Source organism: Chelonia mydas, chromosome 2, assembly GCF_015237465.2.
Source record: "Chelonia mydas isolate rCheMyd1 chromosome 2, rCheMyd1.pri.v2, whole genome shotgun sequence".
NCBI lineage: Eukaryota > Metazoa > Chordata > Testudines > Cheloniidae > Chelonia > Chelonia mydas.
The window spans coordinates 56,605,473-56,622,155 of NC_057850.1; the positions used below are offsets into that span (position 1 = coordinate 56,605,473).

A 16,683-nucleotide genomic window follows, 5' to 3' on the forward strand; every position below is an offset into this window, starting at 1 on the left:
AGACCACCTCAGGATGCCTGTAATTTGCAGTGTCTTCTAATAACCCCCAAAGTACCAGCTAAGATCAACAAAACACTGCACATTTCAGCTGTTACCTCTGTTTCCTCTCTCCTTGCATGCTTCTGTGGCATCTTCTACACTGGATATGAGCAGGGTTAAATGGGAAAGGGTGGTATAGAGCTGATTGTGTCAGTCAGAGATTTCGCTGCTCTATGGGACTCATGAGCTCCCAGTTTAGTGCAGCTTTCCTGCCACAACATGGCTAAGGATTCTGCCCATTGTCTCCATAGTAAAAAGAGAGAAATACTGACTTTGGGTTTGATTATCACTTGTATCCTTTAATAATCCGCATTGCATTTAAGGCATGTAAGCTTGTATAAACGTTTATCTTATTGTAAGTGCTTTTTCTACTTGGAAATAAAAATGGCAGCTGTCAAAACATTCTTAACAGGTATAAAGTTATACGTCGTGTTTTAGAAAATGAGAGCCTGATCATCCCCACAAAAGCAGAATTCTCCTGTAGCATTATACACCCACTTTGTACTCGTGCCCAATGTGAATGACTGCACAAGATGCAAAGCAGTGGAGAATCAAGCCCTGCAGCTAAAAATTGAACTAATGGTTTGTTTTGTCGTCCTCATGTAGGCCCTGATTCAGCATAACACTTAAGCAGATGCTTTAACTTGAGTGGGACTTAAGCATATGCATAAGTTATTTCTTGAACAGAAATTGATATGCTTTAGGGTTTTGCTAAATCAGGGCCTTAAGAAGCAAAACAAATTAAGCTTGAAAAAGAAAATCTAGGTCATTATTTTAAATGTTTTGAACTTTATGTATCTAATTTTAAAAAGGGTATTTGCAAATTGTGGTCAATTGTGTATCCAATACTTGTGCAGTTATATTCACAACTATGGTATTTGCATATGCACATAGACAGTTCTTTGTCTGCTACTGGAAAGCATCTGATTTGTGCACACAAATGATGTAATTGCATACACATATTAGGCATTCAGTTGTGTGTGAGTAATTTAAAAAAATCAGAACAGCAAAGTCAAAATGTTCACAAATGTGCTTTAGAATTGGTTGTATCATTTTCCATTAGGACTTCAGGCTATCATGATTTAGAATTCTGTTTGTATACTGGACAAGTTAGCTTTGAGATCTCTTTACATGCTCAAGACCTCCTGAGTTAAGGATGTCTCTCTTAAGGACTGCCTCAGTTAAGGCATCTTGAGTTAAGAACATTTTAATGAAAGTTTCTCTCCCTGAAGTGATTTTATATCACTAAGGGGCTTCTTTATTAGCCCTTTATTCTTTTTTTCATCTTCTTTCCTTTCATATTTTCATTGTCTCCCTTTTCAATCAAAAAAACTATATTAAATGCAGGAATAACATTAAAGTAATGTTAAGGAGAACTAAATTACACAAAAGTCAGAAAATTCAAGGTTTGTAGAGAACTAATTACTGAGCACTGTAGAGCATGTTATAAATATACATTATCTTCTATTCCTGATGTCCTTGTTAAATATATATTTTAATATACTGCTCTTAATCTTGTTAAATACATTAAAACGTATAGGATGTACAATATTGTTGAATTCATGTTCCTGAGAGGTCAACAATAGTAATGTCTGGAGTAAAGGTAACCACTCAGAATGTTCATGTAAATGGCTACTTACTCGCTGCAGCTGTGTCATCTGAAACTATATTTAATCTCTGATTGACAATCGGATAGGAAAATCTCTGTTTGATTGGCTTATCAGAAATGAACACTTTTTTTTCAGTTGCCCTCTTAAGTTATTGAATGAATGGTAACTGAAAGGCAGGGGGCAGGGAATTATTTGTTATCCTTAAGAAATTCATGGTCTTGCTGGATAACTTCCTGGTGTTTCTGGTCGTTATGTATATAACAATCAACTTACCACTTTTCTATGAACAACAAGATTTATTATTCCTCAAGTTAAATATTGATTGTGGCTTTGGTTAATAATTCTCTCGTGATTTAAGCCTGATCCAAAGATAGTTGAAATTAATGGAAAGACTCCCATTCACTTCAATTGACTTTGGATCAGACTTGCATTAGATGTTAGATTAGTTCGTCTCTCAACTCTAGAAACGTCCACATCACAAAATCCACCATCGAAGCTGCCACGTATTGGCCCTTTAGTTGCACTCCCTGGCTGTCTGAGCAGAGAAGACAATGATTTAATGGGCATAGAGATCAAACTACATTAATTTCTGGATGTGATTCCTCCAGGACAGGTGTAAAATGCAGTGGTATGGTGGTTCGGAAGAGGCTTGCACTGTTGCTGCCTATTATGTGGATAGGTAGGGAACCTTATTAATCAGGGCTGTAATTTTGGTACATTTCCAGACACTAAGTCTATTATTTTCAAACTTGGGTCCATTAAAATAGGCACCTAACTTCAGGGCTGACCCTAGACCAAATGGCGCCCCAGGTGAAGAGTCTCTTTGGTGCCCCCACATTTTATTAAACTTTTGAATACCTTATTTTTATGGCATTTCTAGCCCATTTCATAACTTTGATGCACAATTTGCATGTATGATTTATCCATGTCATATAAGTTGATAAATTTGCACACTAGGATCTGTAAATCTGTATGCCACATGTACACAAATCAAAAAGATTTTCTCTAAGCTTATAGAAACTTTTTAATTTTAAGAATAACTGAAATATACTAACATCAAGATATTGAACTGTGTACCAACATTGGGTGGACCAGTATTCAATAGTATTACAGTAGGTGACAGTCTTAGAATGTTAATCCTAGTCCTTGAGTTCAAAAGGTCACTTTTCTCGTCTTTGCCCTCATGGACTGAAGCACAGCATCAGAGAGATCCAAATACTAGCCAATGCCACTTTCCAATGATAAAATAGCAAGTGATGTCAGTCTCACATCAGCCATCATCAATTGAAGATATGTTTTAATGAGCCCAAACGTCAAAAAACTGTGCTCACCACTCGCAACTATGACCAGCAGCATGAGCAGAATCCACACATTAGAAAAAGTGTCCTTCAGCTCTGCTTCAGAAATGAATTGGAGAACTTGGAGTGGAGAGTGTGTCTCATGTCGCAAAATGTGACAAATATTGTCCAATTCACCATAGAGGGTTTTATCATTGACTTCTGAATATTCCCCACATGTCAGTGTCTGGTGAAGGTCTGTACAGTTGTTCAAGAGTGGTTTCCTGTCCACTGGTAGCTTACTAAGGTCATACAAAAAAACCCAGGTCTTTTCATGGTGTTTCATTTATCCACACTTTTCTTTGATGGACACCCAAACAATGTCAATGACTGAGCAAAAAAACACTCTTGAATTTTTCTTCCGAGCTTCCCATCACCTCATCTCTGCCCTCAGAACCAAACTGTCTCTTCTTCGGATGAATACAAGTTTCCTTGAAGACAGGCTCAACTCCTAAGTTTTCTGCCATTTCTTTGGCAGCAGTGATGGCATCCTCAAATTCATTGTCTCTGTAGGCCACAATGAAATCAAGGCAGCTTCTCATCAAAGTAGTAGCGGTCACGATGTCCATCAACTGAGTTTGTAACGCCTGGCTTACAACGTTTACTTGGAACAGGATATCTTGCTAAACCACAATTGAGACCAGAAATTTGAAGTTAGTGATCTGGTTTGTCAGGCTTTGAGCCTCGTATTGCATTCCAGCCTTGGCTTTACTTGACTGTGCCAGTGCCATCAGCGCATCAGTCATTTGGTACTTCACTGGCCTCACGCTGTCAATGTGGCTCTCGCAGCAAGTGTCACTTAGTGGCTTTGTGGTCTGATTTGTAACATTGTCCATGAGGATCTTCCACCTGATAGTTGATGCTGAAAATAGGACGTGTTTTATTTGCAGTACTCCGAGTAGAGATACTGAATCTAAAGAAGATGATGCTACATATGACACAACCAGGTTGAGGAAATGGTAGCCACAAGTCATGAAGAAAGCTCTTGGATTCAGTACAAAGATCCTTGCCTCAGCACCACTGTTCATGTTCATGCTGTTGTCCGAGCCTTGGCCATGGCAGTCCTAAAGCTTTATTTTATTCTCATTCAAAACTTTCATAAATAGTTCTGTTAGGCCTTTTCCAGTAGAGTCGTCCACAGACTGGAAAATAGATAAAGTGTTCCTTTACTTGGATACAGCCATCCTTGTCATCAACAAATCTTACTGTAAATGACATCTTTTCACTGTGACTAATATCAGGAGTGCAGTCTATTATTATGGCAGAGTACTTCGCTTTGCTGAGTCGCATAAATATGTTGTCAAACACCTTCCTTGCCATAAGGTCAATCGATTCATTTTGAATTGTTTTACTACAGGAATGGGTCATAGCTTCTTTACGAACTACTTGATGTAGGTATTCATGCGTGACAGTGTCATATTTCCCAAGGAGCTCTACCAAACCGAGGAAATTACCGTTATGTTTAGTGAACAATTTATTCAGCGAGCCCGGGAGAGCAAATTATTCTTTGCAAGAAAGAGGGCAGTTGAGATCAGACACTTGAACACATTCATCCAGTAATGGGTTTCTACATTATTAATGCACTGGTTTTCTGCATCTACGCATTTATTCAGCTTGAGCCTGGACTCAACCTCCATCCATTTGGAGTAGGCTGTAAAATGGCTGGGTGACTTTTCATGTTGTTTCAGAGCATCAGCTAAGTTATGTCAGTAATTTTAGCTGGAAAGTGCAGGCAATGATTTGACATTCTTGTCAAATATTTTGCAACAAAACTGGAGCACTTTCTCAGTTGATTTTGAATAAGCTAGCCATTGTCCATTCAGTTTCTCACCATTCTCGAGCACTCTTTCGCAGGGTGACTTTGAGAAATGTCACTTCCGCTCATTTACTAGAAGCGTCATATCCTCAGTTTTGCCTGGCCTGTTCAAAATGTTACGATCAATATCAGCAGAGTTTAGGATCGCCGGCCATAAAGCAGGATCTGATGTATCGATTTGTGGTGTGCAATTTTTCTCACTACTGTTTCTGTCATCATGTGAGGTTGATTCTTCTTTATATTTTCTCTTCTTTTCATGTAAACCAGATTTTTCTTTGTTATTACTCTCCTTTTCATGTGAGCCACATTCTTCTTTATCATCACTCTCCTTTAGCTTGTCAGGAAAACTGGACGATTCTCCATAACTTTCCTCACATTTCCATTACTTATCTTCATGTAAATCTGCTAATTCCTTAGTAATATGACTTCCATCATTTATACTTCACTCTTCAATTTCTTCTGCACTGGGACGATTGCTACTGCCTAAAGCCCAGTCTATATTGTTCTGTTTCAGATATTTTCCCATCATATTTGCCCCTTGCTGCAAACTAGATTGCAATTGAGCTTTTCGCTTCCTATACTGAGCTCCTGAAGGCTTCTTCAGGGGCATCTTTTATTTTCTGTGGGGGGAAAAGAGACAGTATTAGGGAGCGCAAAAGTCTATGTTCCACAGTCTTAGAAAGTCATCAAACATTACGTGTTAAGCATGTCAGAAGAGGTAACAGTATTTCTTTTATATTATTGCGTAGAGAGGGGTTTGGTAGATATCTATCATCATTAAATATGTCCTTTATTAGTTGCTACTTACACTCTTCAAATCTTAAAACACAAGTACACTTTCACAATTACACAATAAAGCAAGGTTCACATTATTGCAGCTGGACATTCACTTCACTTCACTTCACTTCACGCTTATATCTCACTAACTGACTGATTGGCGACGCCCTGCCCCTTATGTACTGCGAGGGCATGGCTGACAACATTCTAGGCGGTTCAAGGAAAATATAGTTCTCAGAAAGTCTGGAAGGTTCCACACGATTCTACAAAGATCCAGAACTTTCTAGGATGTTAATGAAAAATGAATCCAGATACAGAGTACCTGAAACATTTTACTTCAAACATTCTATTTTCCCTTTTGTCACTAACAACAAAAACAGCACTCCAAGCTTGGCACCCCCCAAGCCCAGCAACCTGGGTGGTCACCTGCCCCTAAATCCGGCCTTGCCTAACTCCACATAAAGGACTTGATATTCCCCAGCTCAGCACCTCTTAAAATCAAGATGCTGTTATTTAGATGACTAAATATGGATTTAGATACCTAACCTTAGGCACTCGAGTTTCAAAACTTTGACCTAAATTCATTTAAATTAAGAAGGAATTTGTTTATTGAACTTACATAATTTAAAGCATGTGAAAGTGTCTAACCATGCCTGTAATTCTGCTCAGTTTACAATTTATTGCTAAATAGAATTTGTTCATGAATCCATGATAAACCTGGGTTTTTTCATTGCAGGGAGCAAATATTGATAGTGTTGACATTGAGGGTCGGTCACCACTTCTGCTGGCTACTTCCTGTGCATCATGGAAAATTGTGAATTTACTACTCTCAAAAGGTACAAAGGAACAAAGAAGTATTACATGTGGGGGGGGGGGCGGGTTCTAAGAAGGGTCCATAGAAGTTAAGATTCTCTCCCAAGGGACTCCTCTTCAAGCCTCCTACCTAGATGGTAGGCACAAGTGAACACATGAACTGCTCCATGCTAGCACCCTCTAGAGTGCTAAATCCTCAGAAAGGAAAAGGAGGAGGCAGGGCCTCCCTGCCCCTCCACATCAACCTACAGAGTGTGTGGGCTGTGGAAGGAAAGCACATGCTGCACCCTCCTAAGGGTTGGTGTGCACTCCCCCTGCACTCTCCACAAGCTCAAGGCAGCTCTGCACTATTGAGTACACAGAGAGGGAACAGAATTATTGAACATGAAGATACCACTTTGACATGGTCATGTTTCTGACCATTAATGGATTTTAAGTATTAAACCTAAACTGCAGTAAGTGGTCACAGTGTAGTGTCACCTGAAACTTTACTAACTACTGCACCATTAATGAAGGTTCATCTTTAATTGTCAGTTGCCACATTTTTAAGAGTAAGCTACTGTAAATATTCTTATGAGTATTTCTCTCATTAGTATTTATAACATTAATTTTTATTAACAACAATTCTTTTTTTTAAATAGAAAGCTTATAGTAAAACTATTATGGACTTTAGAAAGACACTCTCTTGCTTCCAATAAGCAAGACACTCCATTTCCGTGTTGCCCAGCTATTATTGTGTTATAATAGATTATTCATATAACAGCACGGAAGTAAACTGATATTAAAACATAGAATTCCAGTTGAAACAATATGACTATGGCAGCAGTACACTATGAACCTGATATATTTAGAGGTGTTGATCATGCAGCCTCCATTCACACCAGCAGTTGTGGAGGCTCAACGTTTCCGAATATTAGACCCCTATAAATCTGAGTGCTACAGTGGAACAAATGAAATTCATACATTACTGGAAATTGAAAGCTTAGAGTCAGTAGAAGTCTTGGTGTGATATTTGTTGTTGTATTGGCTGAAATAATTGTATTTTTAATTTCATGTTAGCGTATGTATTTTAATCAAACATGGCTAGTTATCAGAGGCCAGCAGTTTTGAATTGCTAGTATTTATCTCCATATTTATTTAGGAGCAAATATCTCTCTAAAAGATCAGCTTGGTCGGAATTTCTTGCACTTGACAGTACTGCAGCCTGGAGGATTACAACGTCTGGATGAGAAATTTCTGCAGGTACAGTGAGGATCTATTTGTATCTTTCTCTGGTGAATTCAGTATCTTTGTCCAACTGTTTAAGGATTCTCTTTTCTTCCAGAACATTTATGGAAATTCATTTTATTTGTAAACTCACCTCACTGTCCCCACAGGTTAATTTAAATAGATACAAATATAAAAATAAACATGACCAAGCCAATAATACGGATCTCTCTGGCAGGCAAAGGAATAAAGTTATTTGCTGCCAGGGGATTGAATGGCTCAGGAGATTAGCAATATATTATAGAACCTTTTCTCCTACTTTGCCCATTAATAGGCACTCAAACCCTGGGATATGCTGCAGCAAATTCTTCAGGAAGTCTCCATTGCCTGGATTTCAGTAAATCCCCAGCCATATTTTAAAACAGGAGTATCAAACATAATTCTGCATTTGGCCTGTTTGATGTATTTATATGGGCCATATGAAATATTCAGATTCTCTGGAATCTAAGCTTTCATTTAAAGAAAATATAGTAAGTTTCTAGCCCTCATAGCTGCAGAGATAACTTTTCAGATGTGAGCCTAGTATAACTGCTGCAGTTACATCTGCCTGAATGTGCAGACAGCTTGAAACCATGAGTCAGAGGTGTGAACTCCCCATATTAATCTGATTGGAGAATCAACTTTAAAGAACAATGATGATACTTGCATGTCACATTGTCAACTTTTAAAATTATTTAATCACTGATTATTTCAGTGGATGGAATGGGGTTAGGAGCTGGAAGTGAAGTACACTGGACTGGGAATTGGAAGTTGCCGCAGGAAGGGAAATGCAGAGAAAAGAGGAAACTCACAAAATTAGAGGAGGGAAAGAGAAAGGACGGGGAAGGAAGAGAAACACAAAGCAGAAATAGTGATGCCTCAAGGGAAGCATATTCCCTCACTGAGTAGTGAATGTGACAATGAGGCATTGAATAAATAACTAAATGTTTCATTACTACCTAAAGGCTCTATTCTCCTATTGCTCTCTGTGCAAACCTACTGACATCAGTGGGCATTCCACTGTATACTGTGGGGAATATATACTCCTAAATTTATACCCCAGCCCATGGAACACAATTAAACAGAATTTATTCCATTCCTCTGAATAAGTTTGACATGTCTTCTGTAAAGGTCTTCACTTCCATTTGAATTCCCCAGAGGAGGGTGTTGGCAAATGCTGTCTCCCACCTCCTGAGATTGAATCTCCGCTGTAGTGCAGCTGCTCCCACTTGCACAGGAGTTCAGTTTCTGCCTCTCTGTACTACTGTGGGCAAATTTAGCCTCAGGTAATTTATGACCAAATTTTTTCACCTGCTGATGGCTTTGCAGGTGTCCACACTGCAAAATTACCAACATCCTCACTGGCCTCCTTCTTAATGGCCCCACAGAGAGACCAAATATTCAGGAGGCATGTAGGCTGACATGCCTTCATTTTCCTCCCTGATGTGGTTGAGGTGCATGGTGTGGCAGTGTAAAAGAATCTTGTACTTCTTGTATATACCTGTTCTGTGGATAAATAGAGAGCTTGAGGGCCCAATACTGCAAGTTGCTGAGTTCTTCTTGTGAAGTGTAAATTCACTGAAAACCATCAATCAGCATACATATTTTTAAAAGGCTCTCTTGTTTTTGTTGTTTTAATTTTACCTTTCTTAAAGTTCCATAAAGATTTTTTTTTAAATGTAGCTTCAGAAAATTACTGCTAACTAACTAGGACCCACAGTAACATTGGTAATATGTATACAACCATTTCCTTTTGCCAACAGATGAAACATATTAAAGATCTTGTAGTGGAAGAAGATGACAAGGGGTGCACTCCACTACATTATGCATGCAGACAAGGAGTGCCCTTCTCTGTAAATAGCTTGCTCGACTTGAATGTTTCTGTCTATTCTAAAAGTAGAGACAAGAAGTCTCCATTGCATTTTGCAGCCAGGTAAGTGATGCAGTCTACACAATGTATCAATGCCATTTTATCCATCCAGATTTTCTCAGTATTAACTTGTACGTTAATCTTTTAAAGCTATGGGCGCATCAACACCTGTCAGCGACTTCTCAGAGACATGAATGACACAAGGCTTTTGAATGAAGGTGATAAGAAGGGAATGACTCCCCTTCACTTGGCAGCCCAAAATGGTCATGAAAAGGTTGTCCAATTTCTACTGAAGAAGGGTGCCCTCTTCCTGTGGTAAGCGTATGGGTTTTCTTTCTTTAAAATAATTAGAGTTACTGAGCTACTTTATTACTTACATTTTGTACTCACCTCTAAAGTTGTGCTGGATTGTCCACACAAGTGTGCATTAAAGCTAAGGTATGAATGATCACATGTACACTAACATGTATATTACACTTTTGTTTAAGTCATTAAGTATATTCTACAATGAACCTGATTCAGGGGGCTTTTCATATAATGCGTTATTAGTCCGGGACAATTCACTAACACATAGGATGTCACAATATTAACATGAAATAATTTTAATAGAAATAAAATTGTCTGCTTTTAATGTTTGTCAGTTGCCTTAAATGTACAATTCAATAGTACTACAGTGTTGTATGCAGCATCAGCTGTTAAGTGTTAGTACCAGGGTCTTGTAAGTTTTTCACTCATTTCAGAGGCGAATCCCGTGAAACAGGCAAGATCCCACAAGATCACATATCTGCTTTTGAGACCCAATTACTTCTACACAGTTGAGATTACCATTACATACCTGAATGTAGTGCTAGTAGGAGACTATTGTACTTTACTCAGCAAAAAGACATTGACATTGATGGAGAACAACAGTGGGGAAACTATTGTGAGGGAGGGGAGAATCAGGCCCATGAGCTCAAGGTTGTAGGTTATACTTGTAAAAATATGTGAATAACATCATATCTACTGTTTCAAAAGTGATTATAAAGGCTGGACAGCCCTGCACCATGCTGCCTTCGGAGGATACACTCGCACAATGCAAATAATTTTGGATACTAATGTAAAATCTACGGACAGAGTGGATGAAGAAGGGGTACGTATATGTATAATTTTTGTTTGTTTCCACTCTGTTGTCTCATTGCAATCAAACAGATAATCCCTGTTAGCAAACTTGTTTCACTGTTGAAGATTATGAGAGACTCTGTTTATGATAATATATTTCTTTTGGCAGTTATAAAACCCTAACTGTTTTGTTCTTCTTAACATATATTGTTTTGGTTTATTTATAATTAGTGAAATGCCCATCCAAGTTCTAGGAGCTGTACACAACAGAAAATCAACATCATTAACACAAAACGTAAAGTACAAAGCACTTTAGACTCTACTAACTATGCCACATGACCCACATAACAATATAGCAGAATATAACAACATAATAAGCTCACGATATGAAGAGCTTATAACAATGAAAGGAAACCCACCATAAATAATGACTCACCAACAAACCTCTTCAAACCTCTCAGTCTACTCCCCCTAGCAAAGCCTAGTAGCTATGCTTGCAGCTTGCTCTGAAGTTTGTCAAAACCAAGATCTTTTGGCCAGGAGAGGAATCTAGTTCCAGAGCTGAAGACCTCTTGTAGAAAATGATGCATCAACAGCCCCCTTTCAGAAACCAGGGGATGTTCAGCTCAAGCAACTGTTGTTTTACCAAAATGGGAGAGAGACAATCTTTTAGGTAGTCAGGGCTCAAAGTATTTAGGACCTGTTAGATTAAAAACAGCACTTCAGATTCCACTAGAAGCTAATCAGAAGCCATTGTGTAGTCCCTTATTTGTACATTGCTCAGAGAAGACTGGATGGTTTGATATTTGGGGAGATTCACAAAAGTGCCAAAGATATCTAGAAGCACGTCTCTTCCTGCCCACTAACTTGCAATGGGACTTGTGCTTCTAAGGCCTTTTAGTGCTTTGAAAGTCACAACTATTTACCTTGGTTTTGTGCAAGTCACTGAAGGCAAAATCCTCCTTCCAGAGAGCTGCTTGCAAATAATTCCCTTCAGACATATGTGTAGTACCATACTGGTGGAAACTAATTTCAGATTCTTCTCTTCCTGACCCTAAATATAGATTCTGTGGATCTGTTGAACAGGACAGTTTTATTTTTAACATCTTGCTTTTATTAATTGCAAAACTATGAGATATTAATAATTAGTATCCCTTGTATACGCTTTGCCCTTTCCTATATGCAGTTTGTTTTCTCTGTAATGGTACAGGCATATACAATTAAGCACTTGGAACAAAAGTCTTTTTTTTTTATACCACCACTGAAGTGATTTGGATGGTCAGTACTTAGTCCTGCCATTAGTGCAAGGGACTGGACTAGATGACCTCTCAAGGTCTCTTCCAGTCCTATGGCTCTATGAATTGAGAGCAGAATCTTGCTCTTGAGGAGTGGAAGGGGAGGGGGAAAGGGTCGTACATTTCTTTTAAGCATAGTGATTCCTAATAATGTTTTGGTATGTTGTCTTTCTGAAAAGAACACAGCTCTTCATCTTGCTGCAAAAGAAGGGCACGCGAAAGCAGTGAGACTGCTTCTTGATGATGGTGCCAAAATAATCTTGAACAAAGCATCAGCCTCTTTTTTCCATGAAGCGATACACAAGAGGCATAAAGATGTAGTGTCTGCTGTCATTCTGAATAAAAGGTGAGCTGCCTATACAACACTTTTTAATAGTTTCAGGTGTTTAGTGTCCATTGTCTTCTCTTTCTTCGCTGGCGGTTAAAGTACTGAGCATGTAATATACTATGGTTGATCAGATATGTATTTTCCATATTCAAAAGATTAATATTGATATAATATGTATAATGAGAATCGGGAAGAAATGGTAAATAAATAATAACCAGCTATAGGAAGGAAATCCTCTCCATGTCAGGGCAATTGTTCAAGAACCACAAGAAACATGGCAAGAAACCAAGAGAATGAGTAGTTCTTGCCCTACAATATGTTACTGTAATGGTACAAAGATGCAGGATTTTTATCAAAGCCTGAGCACAAGTCACATAATTCCAGGGATTTAATTTAAAATTGCTGGGTAAAACTGTTGCAAATGTTTAAGTACATGAGGAAGGCTCAAGGAAGAAAAGGCTGTTGCAGAGAAGCTAAATGAATTCTTTGCATTGATCTTCACTGCAGAGGATGTGAGGGAGAATCCCACACCTGAGCCATTCTTTTTTAGTGACAAATCTGAGGAACTATCCCAGACTGAGGTGTCATTAGAGAAGGATTTGGAACAAATTGATAAATTAAACAGTGACAAGTCACCAGCACCCAAGAGTTCTGAAGGAACTCAGAAATGAACTTGCAGAACTACTAATTGTGGTATGTAATTTATCACTTAAATCAGCCTCTGTATCAGATGACTGGTGGATAGCTAATGTAACGCTGATTTTTAGGAAAAATACTCCAGAGACAAGCTCGGCAATTACAGGCCAATAAACCTAATCTCAGTACCAGGCAAATTGGTTGAAATTATAGTAAAGAACAGAATTATCAGACTCATAGATGAAAAAGGTTTGTTGGGAAAGAGTCAACATGGCTTTTCTAAAGGGAAATCATCTCTCACCAATCTATTAGAATTCTTTGAGAGAGTCAACAAACGTGGACAAGGGTGATTCGGTGGATACAGTGTACTTGGACTTTCAGAAAGCCTTTGGCAAGGTCCCTCACCAAAGGCTCTTACACAAAAAAGACAACTAAGGGGGATATGATAGATGTTTAGAAAATCATGAATGGTGTGGAGAAAGAGAATAAAGTGTAATTTTCCCCCCATCACATAACATGCAAACTAATGGTCACCCAATGAAATTAATAGGCAATAGGCTTAAAACAAACATAAGGACGTACTTCTTCACAAAATTCACAGTCAACCTGTGGAACAAGTTGCCAGGGGATGTTGTGAAGGCCAAAGGTATAACTGGGTTCAAAACAGAATTAGATAAGTTCATGGAGGACAGATCCATCAGTGGCTATTGTCCAAGATGGTCAGGGACACAACGCCATGCTCTGGGTATCCCTAAACCTCTGACTGCCAGAAGCTGGGACTGGACAACAAGGGATGGATCAATAGATAAGTTCCTTGTTCTTTTCATTCCGTCCGTATTTGGCACTGGCCACTGTCAGACAACAGGATACTGGGCTAGATGGACTATTGGTTTGACCCAGTATGGCCATTCAAGAATTGCCTCATGTGGGTTCCAGGACTAGCTGCTCCAAGAAGCAGTCATTTAAGGTGTCAAAAAACTTTATTTCTGCATCCCGTCCTGAGGTGACAGGTACCCAGTCAATATGGGGATAGTTGAAATCCCCCATTATTATTGAGTTTTTTATTTTTATAGCCTCTCTAACTTCCCTGAACATTTCACAGTCACTATCACCATCCTGGTTAGATGGTCTGTAATATATCCCTACTGCTATAGTCTTATTATTAGAGCATGGAATTACTATCTATAGAGATTCTATGGTACAGTTTGGTTCATTTTAAGATTTTTACTTCATTTGATTCTATGCTTTTTTTCACATATAGTGCCACTCCCCCACCAGCACGACCTGTTCTGTCCTTGATATATTTTGTGTCCTGGTATTACTGAGTGCCATTGATTATCCTCATTCCACCAAGTCTCTGTGATGCCTGTTATATCAATGTCATCATTTAATACGAGGCACTCTAGTTCACCCATCTTATTATTTAGACTTCTAGCATTTGTGTATAAGCACTTTAAAAACTTTTCACTTTTTAGCTGTCTGACATTACATGATATAGTTGAATAGCACTTGTGGCACCTTAGAGACTAACCAATTTATTTGAGCATAAGCTTTCGTGAGCTACAGCTCACTTCATCGGTTGCATCCGATGAAGTGAGCTGTAGCTCACGAAAGCTTATGCTCAAATAAATTGGTTAGTCTCTAAGGTGCCACAAGTACTCCTTTTCTTTTGGCGAATACAGACTAACATGGCTGCTACTCTGAAACTTGAATAGCACTTTTTCATTTGACTGTTTCTCATCAGATTCTACCTGTATTTTATCATCTTCCATCCTCTCCTCCTTACTAGAACATAGAGAATCTCCATTAATAGATTGCACCAGGAAAGCAAATCACCATGCGGTTCTCCCAGTCATTGCAAACCTAGCTATCTATGTTTCTAATGATCGAATGCCCCATAACTATTACCTGTCTCTTCCTAATAACTGGAATTCCTACCCCTGGAGAGGTATCGTCATTATGAGAGGATACCACGACATCATCTGGAAGGAGGGTCCCAGCTATGGGATCATTTCCCTCTGCTCCATTTGGATGTTCTCCTTCCCTGAGACTTTCATTCTCCTCAACAGCACAGAGGCTGTCAGACCAGGGGTGGGACTGTTCTGCTGTGTCCTGGAAAGTCTCATCTATGTACCTCTTTGTCTGCCTTAGCTCCTACAGTTCAGCCATTCTGGTCTACACAGTCTCTGAGGGCCAGGAGCTCCTTGCACCAAATGCACACATATGCCACCTGCCCATAGAGCAGGTAATCATACATGCTGCACTGGGTACATACACTGCATAGTCCCCACTCTGTTGCTGGACTTGTGCCTGCATTCTTTTTTTACTCCTGCAGCTCATTCCTTTGTTGATGTTTTGTTTTTATCAGGCGGTTGTTTTGGCTTTAAGTTTAAAGAATGTTAAGTGCATCTAGTCCCCCCTCCCACTCCCTCTCTAAACTCCCTTGCAAAACTCCCATTAGCCACTGGCTCCTCTGGTTGCTTAGGAGCGGGCTTTTTAAACCCCTAGTCTTCCTGAGTAGCTCCGCCCCTTGGTTAAGGGTTGATGGGCTAGGCTCAGCACAGGGTCCCCAAAATAAACAGACCACACAGTATATTTCAGTAAAGCAGCAAGCATACCACAAACACACACACTACAGACAATAGTGTTACCCCAAGGGTCATGTAAACGCTCCTCCTTTATCCAGAGAACTCCCTCACAAAAGTCCCCTGTTAACTAGCTCCAATACTGCGTGCAGGTGTGGTTGTCCCATCTCAAAAAAGATATATTGGAATTGGAAAAGGTTCAGAAAAGGTTCAAAAATGATTAGGGGTTTGGAATGGCTTCCATATGAGGAGAGATTAATAAGTCTGGGACTTTTCAGCTTGGAAAAGAGACGACTGGGGGGGGATCTGATTGAGGTCTATAAAATCATGACTGGTGTGGAGAAAGTAAATAAGGAAGTGTTATGTACTCCTTCTCATAACACAAGAACTAGGGGGCTCCAAATAAAATTAATAGGCAGCAGGTTTAAAACAAACAAAAGGAAGTATTTTTCAGATAACGCACAGTCAACCTGTGCAACTCCTTGCCAGAGAATGTTGTGAAGGACAAGATTATAACAGGGTTCAAAAGACAACTAAGTAAGTTCATGGAGGATAGGTCCATCAGTGGCTATTAGCCAGGATGGGCAGGGATGGTGTCCCTAGCCTCTGTTTGCCAGAAGCTGGGAATGGGCAACTGGGGATAGATCACTTGATGATTACCTGCTCTGTTCATTCCCTCTGGGGCACCTGGCATTGGCCACTGTCGGAAGACAGAATCCTGGGCTAGAAGGACCTTTGGTCTCACGCAGAGTGTCTGTTCTTATCTTCTTCTGTTCATTCTTATGCTCTTATGAGAGTTTTGTTGAAGTTTAGATGGGACGTGTTCTATATGCCATCAGTTTGCTGAGCCTGATGGGCCCATTTCAGGACCGATGGAAATGTACCATGAGTGACCACCAATCATGCTAAGAGGAGCAGGATGACACCCAGTATTTTTTTATTACCTTCAGAATGTTGTGAGCCCAAGATACAGACTTCCGGTATCAGTGTAGGGCTCATAATGAGTCCAAGCTTTTAAGAAGAGCTCAGTATATCCTGTGATTTGCAAAACATCACTGCTTATCTGAAAACCGGATTAAACATTGGCCTCAACTGCTGTTTTTCACTTCATGGCATGTAAATTTGTTATACATTGCAATTTGCAGAATAATTTCTGAAATAATAGCTCATCCAGTCTAAAAACGATTAGATTTCAAAATAACATAATCCATTTTTTCTTTCATTATAAAGTTGA

At 39.3% G+C, this 16,683-nt stretch overlaps 1 protein-coding gene across 1 annotated transcript in view; it reads left to right on the forward strand.

The window, feature by feature from the left end:
- The window catches only part of TRPA1 (transient receptor potential cation channel subfamily A member 1), a 60,595-nt gene that overhangs the window by 19,147 nt on the left and 24,765 nt on the right, over nt 1-16,683 (forward strand). The window contains exons 9-14 of the mRNA XM_037892449.2: nt 6,316-6,415; nt 7,534-7,634; nt 9,401-9,570; nt 9,658-9,822; nt 10,522-10,636; nt 12,080-12,246. Of these exons, the coding sequence (XP_037748377.1) occupies nt 6,316-6,415; nt 7,534-7,634; nt 9,401-9,570; nt 9,658-9,822; nt 10,522-10,636; nt 12,080-12,246 (818 nt within the window). The remainder of the gene's footprint in view (nt 1-6,315; nt 6,416-7,533; nt 7,635-9,400; nt 9,571-9,657; nt 9,823-10,521; nt 10,637-12,079; nt 12,247-16,683) is intronic.